This window comes from Nerophis ophidion, linkage group LG14 (assembly GCF_033978795.1).
Source record: "Nerophis ophidion isolate RoL-2023_Sa linkage group LG14, RoL_Noph_v1.0, whole genome shotgun sequence".
In the NCBI taxonomy this organism is placed as follows: domain Eukaryota; kingdom Metazoa; phylum Chordata; class Actinopteri; order Syngnathiformes; family Syngnathidae; genus Nerophis; species Nerophis ophidion.
In genome coordinates this window covers 26,055,070-26,074,714 of record NC_084624.1, presented here as the reverse complement: position 1 = coordinate 26,074,714, position 19,645 = coordinate 26,055,070, and the positions used below count along the sequence as shown (strand labels likewise).

General features: G+C 41.0%; 1 protein-coding gene across 5 annotated transcripts in view; it reads right to left on the bottom strand.

Annotated features, from left to right (window-relative positions):
* Positions 1-1,399: 1,399 nt before the first annotated feature.
* The window catches only part of ripk1l (receptor (TNFRSF)-interacting serine-threonine kinase 1, like), a 28,090-nt gene continuing 9,844 nt past the window's right edge, over positions 1,400-19,645 (bottom strand). For 3 of the 5 annotated variants that reach the window (XM_061920258.1, XM_061920261.1, XM_061920259.1), the window contains one exon: positions 15,119-19,643. In XM_061920258.1, coding sequence (XP_061776242.1) covers positions 16,383-19,643 — 3,261 coding nt within the window. In that variant the 3' untranslated portion in view covers positions 15,119-16,382. Of the gene's footprint in view, positions 5,655-7,434; positions 7,585-7,668; positions 8,185-10,243; positions 10,320-10,398; positions 10,476-13,695; positions 13,846-13,981; positions 14,214-14,294; positions 14,433-15,118; positions 19,644-19,645 lie in introns of those variants that run through there. The other 2 variants (XM_061920262.1, XM_061920260.1) reach the window with 2 other exon arrangements.

The window sequence follows — 19,645 nt, the reverse complement described above, 5'->3', positions numbered from 1 at the left end:
ACAACTCTGTTATTCTTTTCATCCTTTTGTGGTTTTGAGATACTTTGTAGCATGTTAACACGGTCTCTGTACTGTTCTTCATGCCGCGTCTTCGGGAAGGAAGAATCAAGTCACTTTTGGCGATATATTCTGAAATTACCGAATTTTCTGGACCATAGGATGCACCGGATTATAAGGCACACTGCCGAAGAGCGGGTCTATTCAGGTTTATTTTCATACAAAAGGCGCACCGGATTTTAAGCCGTGTTATAGTGGTCATATTATGATTTTTTTTTTCTAAATGTGAAACATTTCCTTGTGGTCTACATAACATGTCATGGTGGTTCTCTGGTCAAAATGTTGCATAGATTATGTTTTACAGATCATCTTCAAGTTGCTTTTTGAAATTCGCTTCAGGATGCGCCGTTTTGTGGGCTGTCGTATTTACGTGGCTCACCTTCAAGTGGAGGAGTTCAAGTACCTAGGAGTCTTGTTCACGAGTGGGGGAAGAGTGGATCGTGAGATCGACAGGCGGATCGGTGCGGCGTCTTCAGTAATGCGGACGTTGTACCGATCCATTGTGGTGAAGAAGGAGCTGAGCCGGAAGGCAAAGCTCTCAATTTACCGGTCGATCTATGTTCCCATCCTCACCTATGGTCATGAGCTTTGGGTCATGACCGAAAGGATAAGATCACGGGTACAAGCGGCCAAAATGAGTTTCCTCCGCCGTGTGGCGGGGCTCTCCCTTAGAGATAGGGTGAGAAGCTCTGCCATCCGGGAGGAACTCAAAGTAAAGCCGCTGCTCCTCCACATGGAGAGGAGCCAGATGAGGTGGTTCGGGCATCTGGTCAGGATGCCACCCGAACGCCTCCCGAGGGAGGTGTTTAGGGCACGTCCAACCGGTAGGAGGCCACGGGGAAGACCCAGGACACGTTGGGAAGACTATGTCTCCCGGCTGGCCTGGGAACGCCTCGGGATACCCCGGGAAGAGCTAGACGAAGTGGCTGGGGAGAGGGAAGTCTGGGCTTCCCTGCTTAGGCTGCTGCCCCCGCGACCCGACCTCGGATAAGCGGAAGAAGATGGATGGATGGATGGACCTTCGACAAGGTCTTCTTCCCGTCATCTTTGTTGTAGCGGAGTAGCGTGCAAGAACGGGGGTGAAAGAAGTGTCAAAATATGGAGCTAACTGTTGTAATGACACTCAGACTAGGTTTGTGCGATATGGCCTTTTCAATATCTCGATATTTTCAGGCCATATCGCGATACACGATATATATGTCGATATTTTGCCTTAACACTTGATACATATAATCACAGCAGTATGATGATTCTATGTGTCTACATTAAAACATTCCTGTTCATACTGCATTAATATAGGCTCATTTTAAACTTTCATGCAGAGAAGGAAATCACAACTAAGTCAACTGACCAAAACTGTATTTATTAAACAGTTATTAAGCAATGGCACAATGTTCATGCCATTTCCAAAACAGAAAGTGCAAGATTGTCAGAGACATTTTAAGTACCAAATAAAATGAGCTGCATAATAGGAAATCAAATAGTGTTCGTCCTTTGCTGTGGGGTAGGTTACTACGGACGTTGTTAAATTCTGTTGTTGACCATTTTTTTCATACGGTGTTGATCTGGAAATGTTTGCCTCAGCATTTTGATTATGTGGGCGGAGATGTTGAAATGCGGAGTAAGCACTCTTCATTCTCTAGCAAGTGACTTATATGATGCTACATATTAGCTGTAATTCTGCTTTTTGTAGCAACGCTTTTGGCCCCCACTTGACAAATTACGGTTGTCTATTCGACATATTCCCACTTGAAGCCAAACCACCGCCAGACGATGGACGCTCTGCTGTTTTTCTTGGGAATTAATTCTTCCTTCTTTCGCACCTTCTTTCTCTCGTATCACCACTCGCACGGCTCTGCTAGCATCATAGCTAAAGTTACCCATGCTTCTACCTCTGGTCCGCGAGGGCGTATACGTATGTGATGTATGACGTGATAGTATGTGACGTATGTAAGAAGGTGCGCTCGCTGTCTGTGAGATGGAGAGACAGGAAAGAGCGAGAAGAGCCTGTAATGTAATGCCCAAAGTTAAAAGCAACTGCGTGAGAACGTATACTCGAATATCACGATATAGTCATTCTCTATGGCACAGAGACAAACCCGCGATATATCGTGTGTATCGATATATCGCCCAGCCCTAATTCAGACTTTACTTCAATCGATAACGGAGCAGCATCTCCTCATCTGTGGCTCACTAGTGCAATAACAAGGCCGGAAATATGTCCCGTGAAAAAGCGTCTGACAGGAACTCTCTAATAACAAACGTTTGTGAATTATATTTCTTTCTGTTCTTTCTGTGAATTATGTAAACTCAATACACTGGTAGTTTTTAGCGCTTCCATAGCGAGATATAAGTAAGAACTTTACACTACTTTATATTAGACAGCAGAGGGTGAATGTCTCATAACAAGAAGACGAAGCTTATCGACTACGTTCTCGGCATGGACTACAATGGCGGACACGCGCACATTTTTAGGACGTATGCAGATCTCAAACACAGATCAGCAGGTACCAGAAGGTAAGAAAAGTTGGTTTTGTACAATAATGTGAAACAAATGCCAGATAATGTCTGCTATTAAGTGCCATTTTGCGGTCCTTATATACACACCCTACTGATACAAGTATGTTTAATGCGCCGACAATCCATCAAGCGGTATGGCTTCATAGCTTACCGAAGTCATACTAAAAAAATGTTGACATTTTTGAGCGCCGTGTGTAATGTTCTATATTCTCAATGGAACATTTAAAGTTTTGGTGTTGTTTACTGGCGTGTTTCTTATGTGGGACTTGCCCCACTTATTACACCATGTTCCAAATAAAATAGCTTTGAGGTTGGTAAGCACAACCTGAATTATGCCGTACATTAGGCGCACTGGGTTATAGGAAGCACTGTCAATTTTTGAGAGAATGAAAGGATTTTAAAATGAACGGATTTTAAGTGCGCCTTATAATCCAAACAAAAGCCAAACGAAGGATTTCTATTTTCCTATTTTGGGCACAATTTCCTCTTCTGGGTTTGTGGGTTTAGCTTCCATTGTGCTTTCTGTCTCTGCAAGTACCGCACTGCTATGTTGTTGACATCCATTCTCTTGCCGTACATTATTTCAAGTGACGTAAAAGTGCTACCACCAAAATGCTGCAGTAACATCAGCCGCAGCGTAGATGTAAAAAAATGTTTTTTCTGATATTTAAACAATAGTGATATTGTACGACAAGAAATTTTTATGTCGTCCTACTATATATATATATGTGTATATATATATATATATATATATATATATATATATATATATATATATATATATATATATATATATATATATTATAGTAATACCGCACAGCACTAGATTGGATTACAAGTTGAACTAAACCAAAGTCAGCAAAGGGAGGGTGTACAGTAGTTCGGACTTTGCTTGGCCAGAATCAAAGTTTTGAATGTTGCTCGTAACAAAAAACTATTGAAATTGGGATTGGTTGTTGCTGAACTGTTAATAAATTCAAATTGTTCAACTTTCTGGAAATTCTGACCATGATTGCAGTTTTCACAAGTAAGGCAATGATGAAGATAAATATGTACACAACTGTACTGATTTGGCACCTACTTAAAATTCAGATGTTAGTTTTGTTCTTAGTACATTCAATTAGCTTTCTGCATGGCTGCAAATAGTTGGTTGAAAATATAGAAATCGCAAAAGCAGTCGTTAAAAGGATACATTGGCAAATTGTCAGTGTTCTGTTTTGTCTGTTGAATGTATTAAGATTATATCTAAAACCAGTGTTTAAGTTCATTTTGGAATTCAACAGTGAGCTCCTTTATATCGTGGGAGGCAGCATTGCTTACTTAACAGCATTTCCCAAGTTAGCAGTGCACAAGGAGTTCCTTTCAGGTCTAGTTTAAGCTAGTTCAGTGACGATTGCAAACGTTTTCATCTGATCAATTCCCTCATCATCGGTATGTATCGTTGAGTAGCGTGGTTATATTTGATTGCGGTGTATTATTTGTTCGCTGTGATGTAATTTGGGACTTTTTATGGCCAAAAGTCAGTCATGCTAATTTTCGTAATATTTTACTGTGAAGTGAATGTTAGATTCGGGGTGTGGGAAAAAATCTATTCGAATACAAATCGCGATTCTCACGTTGTGCGATTCAGAATCTATTCTCTTTTTTTTTTTTAATCGATTTTTTTTAATATATATATTTTTTTAATCAATCTAACAAACCAATACCATAACAATGCAATCCAATTCCAAAACCAAACCTGACCAAGCAACACTCAGAACTGCAATAAACAGAGCAATTGAGAGGAGACACAAACACGACACAGAACAAACCAAAAGTAGTGAAACAAAAATGAATATTATCAACAACAGTATCAATATTAGTTATAATTTCAGCATAGCAGTGATTTCAAATACCTCATTGACATTATCATTAGACATTTATAAAAATAAAAAAAAAGAACAATAGTGTCACAGTGGCTTACAATTGCATCGCATCTCATAAGTTTGACAAACTGTGTCCAGTGTTTTCGCAAAGATAAAATAAGTCGTATTTTTGGTTCGTGTAATAGTTAAAACAAGTTTACATTATTGCAATCAGTTGATAAAACATTGTCCTTTACAATTATAAAAGCTTTTTTAAAAAAAATCTACTACTCTGCCAGCATTTTAGCAGACTAGGGTAGATCTTGCTGAAATCATATGTATTGAATGAATACAGAATCGTTTTGAATCGGAAAAATATCGTTTTGGGATCGAGAATCGCGTTTAATAAAAAAAAAATCGATATATAATCGAATCGCGACCCCAAGAATCGATATTAAATCGAATCGTGGGACCCCCAAAGATTCGCAGCCCTAGTTTGCATTTGATTGATTGATTGATTGATACTTTTATTAGTAGATTGCACAGTTCGGTACACATTCCGTACAATTGACCACTAAATGGTAACACCAGAATAAGTTTTTCAACTTGTTTAAGTCGGGGTCCACGTTAATCAATTCATGGCATAGTAAGCTAGTTTGTTGTAGAGTGCTTAAAATACATATTTGTGTTTCTTCTCTCCATTACACAACATAATGCATTTGTTATTGTAGTATGCTTGTGTGTGCATGTCTTTAATGTAAGCATCCTTTCTGCTTGTATGTTTTCAGTTTTACCCTTTTTAAGGTCAATAAACCTGCAGACAAGAAGACGTTTTTCAGAGTGTTTGATCAAGCAAAGGTGTTGGGGTAAAGCCAAGATATTCCTACATGTCGAGGGCGGCACACTAGGCATGTTTTTTGTTGAAAGAGATGTTTCATTGGATTTGGGAACTGGAGCTACAGAGGTCAAATATTGTACTGATGACGTAAACATCTATGATGCCTTCGAGGGCGCGACAAAGCTTCCCGACCGTGCAGCCATTTCTCCCCACCTTCATTTTCCATTTTTGCAGCATCTGATGCACAATTTCTGGTAGGCCGTCTCGGTAGAAGTCATGTTCTATGGCCTCGATTTCCACATCAGTCAAACCCAGGCGCCGTGCGCAACTCTTCCAATTTTGGCCGATGTTTTTATGCAGTACTTCCAGGTGCTCTTTTGTCACAGAATGGTGCTCTACAAGAAAAAAAAAATACAACTTTTCAGCTTGTAAATGCAACTGCTTAACACTGAATGGTGACCAAATCGAGCATTGTAAACAAGGGTTTTTAGAAATAGACACTGACGATACCAAGTTGATACCAACGTGCAAAAAATACATTGATACCTGCTTTTTTTCAGAATCGTCCGTAAAGAATACTGAAAAACACTTTCTCCTCAGCAAGCCACGTCAATTCTTAACGTGTGAGCTTGGAGTTTTAGCGCCTGCAGTATTCAATAAGGCATGAAGCAAAGGCTGTGAATATCTTTATGTTTGAATACATTTGCAAATTTTTAGAAGAAAAAAAAGCCTTTTAACATTGGCATTATGGGGTATTACAGTACAGGCCAAAAGTTTGGACACACTTTCTCTTTCGATGCGTTTTTTATTTTAATGACTATTTACATTGTAGATTGTCACTGAAGGCATCAAAACTATGAATGAACACATGTGGACTTATGTACTTAACAAAATAAGTGAAATAACTGATAACATGTTTTATATTCTAGTTTCTTCAAAATAGCCACCTTTTGCTGATTACTGCTTTGCTAAGGCGCACTTAAAATCCTTTCATTTTCTCAAAAATTAACAGTGCACCTTATAATCCGGTGTGCCTAATGTACGTATTAATTCTGGTTGTGCTTACCAACCTTGAAGCAACTTTATTTGGTAAAGGTGTAATGATAACTATGAGCGGTAGATGGCAGTCAACATAAGACATATGTGTGGACTGCAGGTTGAAGCCTCATAAATAAATGACGAGCAAATACAGATAAGCAAGTAACACCAAAATGTTGATGTTTCAATGAGAATATAGAAAATATTACACACAACACTCAAAAATCTGTCAAAATGTTTTAGTACGACTTTGGTAAACCATGAAGCCGCACTGCTTGGTGGACTGTCTGCGCATTATGGCAACCGTAGTCAGACGTGCTGTGCTTCAACATACAGGTATTATTACAGTGTGTATAAGGACCCCAAATGGCATGTATTCGGAGACAAATTATTTGGTTTTTTTCCCGCAATGTTACACAAGACTAACTTTTCTTACCTAATGGTACCTGCGGATGTATATTTGGGATCTGTCTAAGTCTTGAATATGTGCGCGTCTCCGCCATTGTAGCCTGTGCCATAGTCAATAAACTCCTTATTTTTCTCTATCCTCTTGCTGTGAGGCATTTATAATGCGCTGATGCCTTTTGTAATGCAAAAGTAGCGTACAATTCTAACTAATATGTCGGTACACTTTAGGGAAACGCTAAAAACTACAGGTACAACAGAGATGACGGGGAAAAGACCGCTTGGAGGCGGTATGTAAAATCTAATCTATGCAACATTTTGAACAAAAAGCCACATGTTAAGTGTATAAAAATTTTAACTGAATAGACCCACTGATCAACAGTGCGCCTTATAATCCAGTGCACACTATGGTCCGAAAAATACGTTAGTCCTCAAAACCTAAGTAAAATCAAAATCTTAAAAAAAGGTGTACTCACACTGGACACTCCAGAATCCCTGTTGCCTGCACTCACATTGCTATACAGCATACCTGTTTCAGTCCATTTTTATATGTGCCATCACTTCATTACACAAAGGCATTGCTTAATATTTACAACAGGCGGGACGGGCGACCGTATTTAGCCCAAGTCCGGCACATTCGAAATGACCCAGTGTGAGTGCTCCTTAGACTCCAGTGTATTCGTCTCAAAGGGACTTGAATGACACTGATCAGAAATAGAAAGCAAGTATTACCATATTTCTGAAGTTGTTGTTTGAAGTGGGGATCAGTCCACAGGTTAGCAGAAAGAGACGCAACACTGTGAACGTGGTCGTGGTTGATAATATTGAGGTTGTTATTGTTGCCAATCTGGATCCCCTTGGAATGGGAAATGTAAACATATCCTACAAGACAAGGCAGCAATTTGTTGTATCATCACTTCTTTAATTTTATAAAGATGATCTCGTATACTGGAGTAGTTTATGTACCTGAATCCTGTGCTCCGCCGCCCTTGTTAAAGCTGTGGGTGTTTCCATGAAAAGTGAGGTCTGTGGGTCTTGTTTCAACAGTTGAGGACGGAGGCCAGGACTTTTGCTGTAAATAGTCAGAATGTGGATGTTGCTGATTTAAATGTTGCACAGAATTTGGTCTTGGCATGGATGTGGTCAGGGACTCATGGAGGGAGTTGGTTAGATGACTCCGAGCATGATCATTGCTGCTTGCTTGCACAGGTGCCCCTTGTACCCAGGAATGGACAGAGGACAGGTTTAGTTGCTGGCTGTTGACAGAGTCAGGCTGGTTCCCACAGTTGTAGCTGCCATGTTTGTGGTACTCCAACTCCTGTCGCAGTTTGTCCTCCAATGAGGAGCTTCTGTACATTTTTGCATCCTCCTCAACGGAGGGCTCCACAGACTCCACATTCACCTCATCTGGAATACCATGAATATCTTCAATACTGGCCTCAACCGGTTCAGATGATGTGCTCTTCAAAAATGCTGGAGAATCTGTTGGTTGAAAATAATACTTATTAAAAACACACACACACATAGTCAAGTCTTGAGGAGGTCACGATTCAAAATTTGATATTGTTGCCTTTTAACCAAATATACACCATATTGTCAAAAGTATTTGGCCACCCATCTAAATGATCAGAATCAGGTGTCCTAGATAGATAGATAGATAAATAGATACTACTTTGATTACTTCAGGAAAATTAAAATTCCAGCAGCAGTGTACAGAGTTGAGATTAATTTAAAAAGTAAATAATGGGGGTAGAAATGGAAACACAATAGACAAATATTACAATAAGAATAAAAATAAAAAGCAACAATGGGAATAAAAATATTACAGTAAAATAAGAATATAACAAGAGAAACTAGGCAATAGTGACCATGTTATGAAAAAGTATTGCACTGTTATTGTTTTGCATCCCCTGTCATCCTAGTACCCCCCACCGACCCCTCCCCTGAGAAGAGTTGTACAGTCTAATAGCGTGTGGGACAAAGGAGTTTTTTAGTCTGTTAGTCCTGCACTTGGGTTGAAGCAGTCTAGCACTAAACAGGCTCCTCTGGCTACTGATAACGCTATGCAGAGGGTGACTGGCATCATCCAGGATGTTCACTTGTTTTTCCACAGTCCTCTTCTCTGCCACTGTCACCAGTGAGTCCAGTTTCATTCCGATCGTAGAGCCTAATCACTTGGCCTGGCCACAGGTGTATAAAATCATGCACATAGGCACGGAGACTGTTTCTACAAACATTTGTGAAAGAATGGGCCGTTCTCAGAAGTTCAGTGATTTCCAGCGTTGGACTGTCATAGGATGCCACCTGTGCAACAAATCCAGTCGTGAAATTTCCTTACTCCTAAATATTCCAAAGTCAACTGTCTTCTTTATTATAAGAAAATGGAAGAGTTTGGGAACAACAGCAACTCAGCCACAAAGTTGTAGGCCACGTAAACTTGCAAGGTCTGGGTCAGCGGATGCTGAAGCACATTGTGCAAATGTCTTTGCACTGTCAGTTGCTACACAGCTCCAAACTTCATGTGACCTTCCAATTAGCCCACATACAGTACGCAGAGAGCTTCATGGAATGTGTTTCCATGGCCAAGCAGCTGCATTATTAAGTCAAATGCAAAGTGTGGGATGCAGTGGTGTAAAGCACATCACCACTGGACTCTAGAGCAGTGGATACCTGTTCTCTGGAGTGATGAATCACGCTTTTTCATCTGGCAATCTGATGGACGAGTCTAAGTTTGGAGGTTGCCAGGAGAATGGTACATTTCAGACTGCATTGTGCCAGGTGTGAAATTTGGTGGAGGAGGAATTATGGTGTGGGGTTGTTTTTCAGGAGTTGGGCTTGGCCCCATAGTTCCAGTAAAATGAATTTTGAATGCTCCAGGATACCAAAACATTTTGGACAATTCTATGCTCCCAACCAGGTGGGAACAGTTTAGATCGGGCCCCTTCCTCTTCCAACATGACTGTGCACCAGTGCACAAAGCAAGGTCCATAAAGACATGGATGACAGAGTCTGGTGTGGATGAACTTGACTGGCCTGCACCGAGTTCTGACCTGAACCCGATAGAACACGTTTAGAATTAATTAGGCCTTCTCGACCAACATCAGTGTGTGACCTCACCAAAGCGCTTTTGGAAGAATGGTCGAAAATTCCTAGAAACACAATCTGCAACCTTGTAATCAGCTTTCCCAGAAGACTTGAAGCTGTAACAGCTGCAAAAGGTGGACCGACATCATATTGAACCCTATGGGTTAGGAATGGGATGGCACTTCAAGTTCATATAAAAAGCACTATAGAAGTATAACCCATTTACCATTTATATGTGAGTCAAGGCAGGTGGCCAAATACTTTTGGCAATATAGTGTAGTTCACTACTTTGCTGCAACCAGCATAGAGTGCTGCTGATAAATTGCCAAAAGGGTTTAGAAACAGGATGAGGAAAAGCACTAAATGTTGACTATTTTAGTTATTTGTTCAATTTAAATGTAAACATCCTTCGCTCTGAGCATTTGAATGTGAACTGAATTTCAAGGTAACCACTGACCGGAGAATAAACGTTCGTCAGTCATTGATAGACACTTCATCTTCTCCACAAGTTCGTCTGGGCCTTTGTACGAGATCTGCATTGAAACAACATTTAGACTTTGTAATTGAAGGAATTAGTTTGTTCAGATGTGCACAAAATGCAATGTTATTCACCCGTAGATTAGTTAAATCTTTCTCCACGTGCAGTTCAAGCTTTGCCTTGTAGAAAGCATTTAAGAGGTAGTAGCCCTCTGCAAGGAAAGAATGGCTTGAGTCCTTAATAGATCAAATCTAAATACATGAGTACCTCAACTTCTGAGTATTTTGAGCTACGAGCTATCGCTCTGCTTTTTGTTACAGTTTAAGTTACGAGCTTTCCCGCCAGTATCTGGCGTAAAAAAATGCCACATAAACCCTGTGAGATCTGCCGAAAAACATCCAGTCTTATTTGCTAGCGTTAAATTGTAGCTAATACACCTGAAACGCCAATAGAACAGACCAAAAGGGACTTTGAAGTCCTCCTCAGTCTGCTTGAAGAGGTAAATGCTGTACATCCATCCATCCATTTTCTATCGCTTTACCCTGTACATTTTTATACTTTATTTCTAGTGCTTTGAAGCAATTAAAAAAAAATAGTGATGAATTAATTAGGATCTGAACCTTATTAATCTTAGTCCTATCAAATCATTTATTGTTTAGTCGTAGTTACTAAAATAAAACATAGAAAAATGTTAAACTTAACATAACATAAAACAAAACACTTTTCTGTGCAATCAGTATTAAATGTTGAACTTGTTGTAGATAATTACAAATTGTTTTTAAAAAAGACCATTAATCATTATGTCAGCATATACAGTGGGTTCTAAAAGTATTCAGACACCTTTAAATTTTTTACTCTGTTTCATTGCATCCATTTGCCAAAATCAAATAAATTTAATTTCTCATTAATATACACTGAGCACCCCCGTCTTGGCAGAAAACCCCTAGAAATGTAGACAATTTTGCAAATGTATTTAAAAAACCTAAAAAAAAAAAAACCTCTAAAATCACATGTACAAAACCAGTGAAGTAAATAAAATAAAAAAATGCAATGATTTGTAAATCCTTTTAAACTTGTATTCAATTGAATAGACTGCAAAGACAAGATACTTGTGACAGGTTTGTGTCGTGGGGTCTTCAGGACCGAAGGATCACAGCAGGAGTTCAAGTTGACAATTCTTTTTAATCTTTTTACACACAATATTTCTTCTTTTGTTTGTTCCCAAAATGATTTTCTTTTCATTTTTAACCACGCCCCGCCTCTCACAGGCCTCCACCGTCAGTTTCAGGCCGGGCACCTGACCGCATGCTGTCGCTGTGGTCTCAAATACATCGAGGAATACTTGAGGGTCCTCTCCCTCCGACATCCTCTGCATAGCGGTCCCCTTCCCCTTCTCCTTTCCTCTGGACTGGCTCACCAGTGCTTGCAGTACTTGCGTCAGTTGCATGCTTGCCTCCATCTGCTGCTGGGTGGCTGCTGACACCTCCGCCAGCACTCTTCCCAGTGCCTCCAGGGGGTTTGTGGCCGTCATCCTTCCTCGGTCCTTGCTTGGTTGGGCGCCAACTGTGACAGGTATGTTTCGTGGGGTCTTCAGGACCGAAGGATCACAGCAGGAGTTCAAGTTGACAATTCTTTTTAATCTTTTTACACACAATATTTCTTCTTTTGTTTGTTCCCAAAAGGATTTTCTTTTCATTTTCAATTTTCACAACAGTTCATCTTCTTCGTTCACTCCCCAAGTCTTTTCAGTCTTAGTTCGTTCACTCACAAGGTTTTTAACTCGCTCAGTCCTCCCACAACCCTTCTGGCGTCCTCAGCACCTCCTGGGGTCCTTCTGGCTTTTCAGCCCCGCCCTGCAGTCACCAACGCTGCTAAATAGAGACAGGTGATTAGATAACTCGTTCCAGCTGAGGTATCCACTCACCTGTCATCTTGCTTCCAGCCGGCTCCTGTGCATGCCATTGCCGGCAGGCGGCGCGTGACCACGCCCCGCCTCTCACAATACTTAACTGTTGAACTTGTAAACTGTTATTTTTTTGCAGAATATTAGATGCCTGCAACAAGTTACAAAGAAGGTGCCACAAGTGGCAAAAAAGAGTGAGAAAGTTGAGGAATGCTCATCAAACACTTATTGGGAACAAGTGGTTGTCATGATTGGGTATAAAAGCAGCTTCCATGAAATGCTCAGTCATTCACAAACAATGATGGGGCGAGGGTCACCACTTTGTGAACAGTTTAAAATCAACATTTGTCAAAGAGCTATTGCAAGGAATTTAGGGTTTTCACAATTTGTAATCACTGCAAATTGAATGCCCGGACCTTTGATCCCCCAGGCACTAGTGCATCAAAAAGTGACATCCGTGTGTAAAGGATATCACCAGAGGGGCTCAAAAACACTTTGGAAAACCACTGTCAGTAACTACAGTTTGTCGCTACATCTGTAATTGCAAGTTAAAACTCTACTATGCAATGCCATTTAACAACACCCAGAAACGCTGCCGGCTTCGCTGGGCCCACGCGCATCCAAGATGGGCTGATGCCAAGTGGAAAAGTGTTCTGTGGTCTAAAGAGTCCACATTTCAAATTGTTTTTGGAAACTGTGGACGTCGTGTCCTCCGGAACAAAGAGGAAAAGAACCATCCACATTATTAAAGGCGCAAAGTTCAAAAGCCGTTATCTGTGATGGTATGGGGGTGTATTAGTGCCCAAGGCATGGGTAACTTACACATCTGTGAAGGCACCATTAATGCATACATGCAACGTTATCATCGACACCTCTGCTTATTTCAGCAAGACAATGCCAAGCCACGTGTTACAACAGCGTGGCTTCATAGTAAAAGATTGCGGGTACTAGACTGGCCTGCCTGTAGTCCAGACTTGTCTCCCATTGAAAATGTGTGGCGCAATATGAAGCCTAAAATACCAGAACTGAGATCCTGGACCGTTGAACAACTTAATCTGTACACCAAACAAGAATGGGAAATAATTATATGTTTCTTAGTTTGAACATTAAATATATTATATTTGCAGTTTATTCAATTGAATAGAAGTTGAAAATAATTTGCATATACTTGTATTGTGTTTTTATTTACAAACTGCACAACGTGCCAACTTCACTGGTTTTGGGTTTGGTACTATAGTTGTTAGTAGTACAGTCTGTTGTATTTTTTTAATTTAAAGCATAATGCTTATTTAAAAGGTAAATTTATCTTTTTAAAAAGGCATGTTGCATTTTAAAATTGTGCTGTTTTGGGGTTGCATGTACAGGTTAAAGTGATTTCAGTTGACGACACTGATTTGAAATATACATGTTTTGTGTTACAAGGTTGTTTATGAAAACAATCGCGCTCGTAAGTTGAGGTATTACTGTAATATTAGCTACTTTTGACAAAACAACAGGATAGGAATATTGTAGTTGTGTGGTGTCTTACCGAGAAATGTAGGTCTTTGTTTTGGGTTGTGATTCCAGCACCTCTCCATGAGTTGAATGATCTCTGCAGGTGTGTCAGCAGGAATAAGACCCACCGCAGGGCGGTCGCCCTTGCGGACACATTGGCTGATGTGATCTTCATTCCTGGCATCTAGACAAACAAGTGATTTCGATTGGTTTTAAAACTATTCACACGGGAATCCTCGGTCATGAAACTGAATTAGTGATTTTCTGTCCCCGAGAGCATGCGAGGCAGAAAATAATTGAACTAATATTGGTCAACTGACTTGCATATGGCTCTTTGCCTGTGACGATGACCCAAACCACAATAGCAAAGCTGTAGACGTCGGACTTCTCTGTGGAGATGGTGTGGATGCTGTCCAGGTGCTCGGGAGCCATGTAGCTGAGCGTGCCCGCCGCCCTCGTGCTGCTTGGCAGGCCCAATCGACTCTTCTTGCAAGACTCCTCTTTGGTGAGTTTACTCCATGTCTTGCATGTGGCAAGGCCAAGGTCCGCGATCTGGAAGACACAGGAAAGCACCCTGTTATTCTCACAGTGCGTACTGAATGAAAACACCCCAATGTGTCAATTCTGAAATACCTTTATGTGAAAATCTTCATCGATTAAAATGTTTTCGGGCTTTATGTCTTTATGTAGGACATTTCTTTTCGTGAGGTAAACCAACCCTTCCAAAATCTCTACAATAATTCTCCCCTTGATTGATACAGGCACATGGACCTAGATAGGGGGGAAAGAATAGATTACTACTTCACATACTGGATACATTGTGGAATTCAACTTTGAACATTTTTTTTGTTCAAGTAATAGCTACAGTATCGCTTCCTCTCCACTTTGTCATGCACTCAAACCATTGTTGAAAAAAAATCTAACCAAAAAAAATGTACACACACATATATACAGTTGTGGTTAAACGTTTACATACACTTGTAAAGAACATAATTTCATGGCTGTCTTGAGTTTCCAATAATTTCTAGAAGTCTTATTTTTTGTGATCAAGGGATTGGAGCACATACTTCCATCCATTTTATACCGCTTATTCCCCTTTGGGGTCGCGGGGGGCGCTGGCGCCTATCTCAGCTACAATCGGGTGGAAGGCGTGGTCCACCCTGTACAAGTCGCCACCTCATCGCAGGGCCAACACAGATAGACAACATTCACACACTAGGGCCAATTTAGTGTTGCCAATCAACCAGGTGCATGTCTTTGGAAGTGGGAGGAAGCCGGAGTACCCGGAGGGAACCCACGCATTCACGGGGAGAACATGCAAACTCCACACAGAAAGATCCCGAACCTGGAATTGACCCCAGGACTGCAGGACATTCGTATTGTGAAGCAGAAGCACTAACCCCTCTCCCACCGTGAAGCCGAGCACAAACTTGTTTGTCACAAAAACATTCATGAAGTTTGGTTCTTTTATGAATTTATTATGGGTCTACTGAATATGTGATCAAATCTGCTGGGTCAAAAGTATACATACAGAAATGTAAAAATTTGATTACATGTCCATTGGCAAGTTTCACTGGAATAAGGGGCTTTTGGTACCCATCCACAAGCTTCTGGCAAGCTTTTGGTTGAATTTTGACCACTACTCTGACATCACATGGACAAAGATAAGAACTTCTGGAGGAAAGTTCTGTGGTCAGATGAAACAAAAATTGAGCTGTTTGGCCACAATACCCAGCAATATGTTTGGAGGAGAAAAGGTGAGGCCTTGAATCCCAGGAACACCAGGCCTACCGTCAAGCAATGGTGGTGGTAGTATTATGCTCTGGGCCTGTTTTGCTGCCAATAGAACTGGTGCTTTACAGAGAAAAAATGGGGGAATGAAAAAGGAGGATTACCTCCAAATTCTTCAGGACAACCTAAAATCATGGTTGGGTGTTGGGCGCAGTTGGCTGTTCCAACGGGCAATGATCCAAAGACACATTACAAGTGGTAAAGGAATGGCTAAATCAGGCTATACAGTTGTGATCACAATTATTCAACCCCCACACAATTTTGGTGTTTTAGCAAGTTGGACATTTATTCCGTATTTTGTTTATAGTCCTATCTAATAAAGATGCATTAAATAGACAAATGCAACTAGAATTACAACATTATATTTTGTAACATACCAAACACTGTCATTTCTCTTAATATCTCATTGACAAAATTATTCAACCCCTTGAAGATCATAACTCTTCAATCAATCAATCAATCAATGTTTACTTATATAGCCCTAAATCACTAGTGTCTCAAAGGGCTGCACAAACCACCACGACATCCTCGGTAGGAAAACTCACACCCAGTGGGACATTGGTGACAATAATGACCCAGTGGGACGTCGGTGACAATGATGACTATGAGAACCTTAGAGAGGAGGAAAGCAATGGATGTCGAGCGGATCTAACATGATACTGTGAAAGTTCAATCCACAATGGATACAACACAGTCGCGAGAGTCCAGTCCAAAGAGGATCCAAGACACAGCAGCGAGAGTCCCGTTCACAGCGGAGCCAGCAGGAAACCATCCCAAGCGTAGGCGGACCAGCAGCGCAGAGATGTCCCCAGCCGATACACAGGCGAGCAGTACATGGCCACCGGATCGGACCGGACCCCCTCCACACGGGAGAGTGGGACATAGAAGAAAAGAAAAGAAACGGCAGATCAACTGGTCTAAAAAGGGAGTCTATTTAAAGGCTAGAGTATACAAATGAGTTTTAAGGTGAGACTTAAATGCTTCTACTGAGGTGGCATCGCGAACTGTTACCGGGAGGGCATTCCAGAGTACTGGAGCCCGAACGGAAAATGCTCTATAGCCCGCAGACTTTTTTTGGGCTTTGGGAATCACTAATAAGCCGGAGTCCTTTGAACGCAGATTTCTTGCCGGGACATATGGTACAATACAATCGGCAAGATAAGATGGAGCTAGACCGTGTAGTATTTTATACGTAAGTAGTAAAACCTTAAAGTCACATCTTAAGTGCACAGGAAGCCAGTGCAGGTGAGCCAGTACAGGCGTAATGTGATCAAACTTTCTTGTTCTTGTCAAAAGTCTAGCAGCCGCATTTTGTACCAACTGTAATCTTTTAATGCTAGACATGGGGAGACCCGAAAATAATACGTTACAGTAGTCGAGGCGAGACGTAACAAACGCATGGATAATGATCTCAGCGTCTTTAGTGGACAGAATGGAGCGAATTTTAGCGATATTACGGAGATGAAAGAAGGCCGTTTTAGTAACGCTTTTAATGTGTGCCTCAAAGGAGAGAGTTGGGTCGAAGATAACACCCAGATTTTTTACCGTGTCGCCTTGTTTAATTGTTTGGTTGTCAAATGTTAGAGTTGTATTATTAAATAGAGTTCGGTGTCTAGCAGGACCGATAATCAGCATTTCCGTTTTTTTGGCGTTGAGTTGCAAAAAGTTAGCGGACATCCATTGTTTAATTTCATTAAGACACGCCTCCAGCTGACTACAATCCGGCGTGTTGGTCAGCTTTAGGGGCATGTAGAGTTGGGTGTCATCAGCATAACAGTGAAAGCTAATACCGTATTTGCGTATGATGTCACCTAGCGGCAGCATGTAGATGCTGAGGAGTGCAGGGCCAAGGACCGAACCCTGGGGAACTCCACACGTTACCTTAACGTAGTCCGAGGTCACATTGTTATGGGAGACACACTGCATCCTATCAGTAAGATAAGAGTTAAACCAAGACAGGGCTAAGTCTGACATACCAATTCGTGTTTTGATACGTTCTAATAAAATATTATGATCGACGGTATCGAAAGCAGCGCTAAGATCGAGGAGCAGCAACATAGATGACGCATCAGAATCCATCGTTAGCAATAGATCATTAGTCATTTTTGCGAGGGCTGTCTCCGTGGAGTGATTTGCCCTGAAACCGGATTGAAAGGTTTCACATAGATTGTTAGACGCTAAGTGTTCATTTAACTGCTCCGCAACAATTTTTTCAAGGATTTTTGAAATAAAGGGAAGGTGAGACACCGGTCGGTAATTTACCATGAGGTCAGGATCGAGGTTAGGTCTTTTAAGAAGAGGATGAATAACCGCTTTTTTGAATGCTAGGGGAACAGAGCCCGAGGAGAGTGATAAGTTTATAATATTTAGCACTGATGGACCTAATAATACAAAGAGCTCCTTGATCAGTTTCCCAGGAAGAGGGTCAAGTAAACATGTTGTCTGTTTTATTCCATTTACACGTTGTAACAATTCCTCTAATGTTATTTCCTCAAAACGAGAGAAAGTATTTTGGAGGGCAGTATCCGCCGTATATACAATCGTGTCAGTGTTAATAGAACCCCGTTGTAGCTGGGACGCATTGTCTTTAATCTCCTTTCTAATGACTTCAATTTTCTTACTAAAGAATTGCATAAAGTCATCAGCTGAGTGGGTTGAGCTACTGGAAGGAGTCCCTTGTTGGGTTAGCGATGCTACCGTACTAAACAAAAATTTAGGATCGTTTTTATTACGGTGGATGAGATTTGAGTAATATTTAGCTTTAGCTAAGGTAAGCATGCGTTTATAAGTTATTAAACCATCACTCCATGCTTGATGGTGCACCTCAAGTTTAGTCGTGCGCCATTTGCGTTCCAGCTTTCTACATAATAATTTCTGAGCTCTAGTTTCTTCTGTAAACCACGGGGTGCGCTTTTTTGGAGCCTTTTTTAACTTTAGCGGTGCTATGTTATCAATGGTTTCGCGCAGGGCGTCGTTAAAGTTGTTAGTGAGGTTATCAATAGAGCCCACATACTTTGGGAATGGTGCCATTACCGAGGGCAGTAGGTCAGCAAGAGTTGTCGTTGTGGCTGTATTAATGTTGCGGCTGCTATAGCAGTTATTATTATTATTAGTTTGACGAACATGCGTCTGAACCTCGAATTTTATAAGGTAATGATCAGACAATACTTTAGTACACGGGAGTATCGTAACTTTGGAAACGGTGATGCCCCTGACAAGCACTAGGTCTATCGTATTACCGTTGCGATGCGTGGGTTCATTTATTATTTGTGTGAGACCACAGCTATCAATTACAGTCTGGAGCGCTACGCACGGTGGGTCCGATGGGGTATTCATATGGATATTAAAGTCCCCCATTATGATTATATTATCGGCGTGTGTCACTAGATCAGCAACGAACTCTGAGAATTCATTAATAAAGTCCGAATAGGGCCCTGGGGGGCGGTAGATAACAGCCAGGTGTAGAGGCAGCGGTGTGACAGACCTCATAGTAAGCACCTCAAACGATTTATATTTATTATTTATGTTAGGACTAAGGTTAAAGTTTTCGTTGTATATTAGTGCAACTCCCCCACCCCTTTTGAGCGGACGGGCAATATGCGCATGTGTAAAGTTAGGAGGACATGCCTCATTTAGCGCAAAAAAGTCGTTTGGTTTAAGCCAGGTTTCGCTGAGACCGATGACGTTAAGATTGTTGTCTCTGATAATATCATTAACTAACAACGTTTTAGGAGACAATGATCTTATGTTTAAAAAACCTATATTATAGGTAGTGGGCTGTTTTAGGGAGTTTTTGATCAAATTATCTGTAGTAGCAATATTAATAATGTTGTGTTTATTATGCCCAGTGCATTTAGTATAGTTACGACCATATCTAGGAATTGATACGACAGGAATTTTCCGATTGTTTGATTGTTGCTTTGATAAACTGCACGCATCATAGTTAGCCACCTCAGTAAAACACATGTCCAACTCTGAAACACTCAAAGCAGAAAAAACTTGTTCTAATTTAACTGACTCCTTACCCAGACCAGTAGTCTCGCATTTTCCATCTAAATCCGTCTTCGGGATGGAGGAAAGTGGTGTTCTGTGGGGATTATCCTTCTGCTTTGTTTTTAGCCCCGCTCGGCATCCGCGTTTCCGATCACACCGCTGGCGTCTGCTCCGTAGACGGCCCCCGCTGCTACTAGACT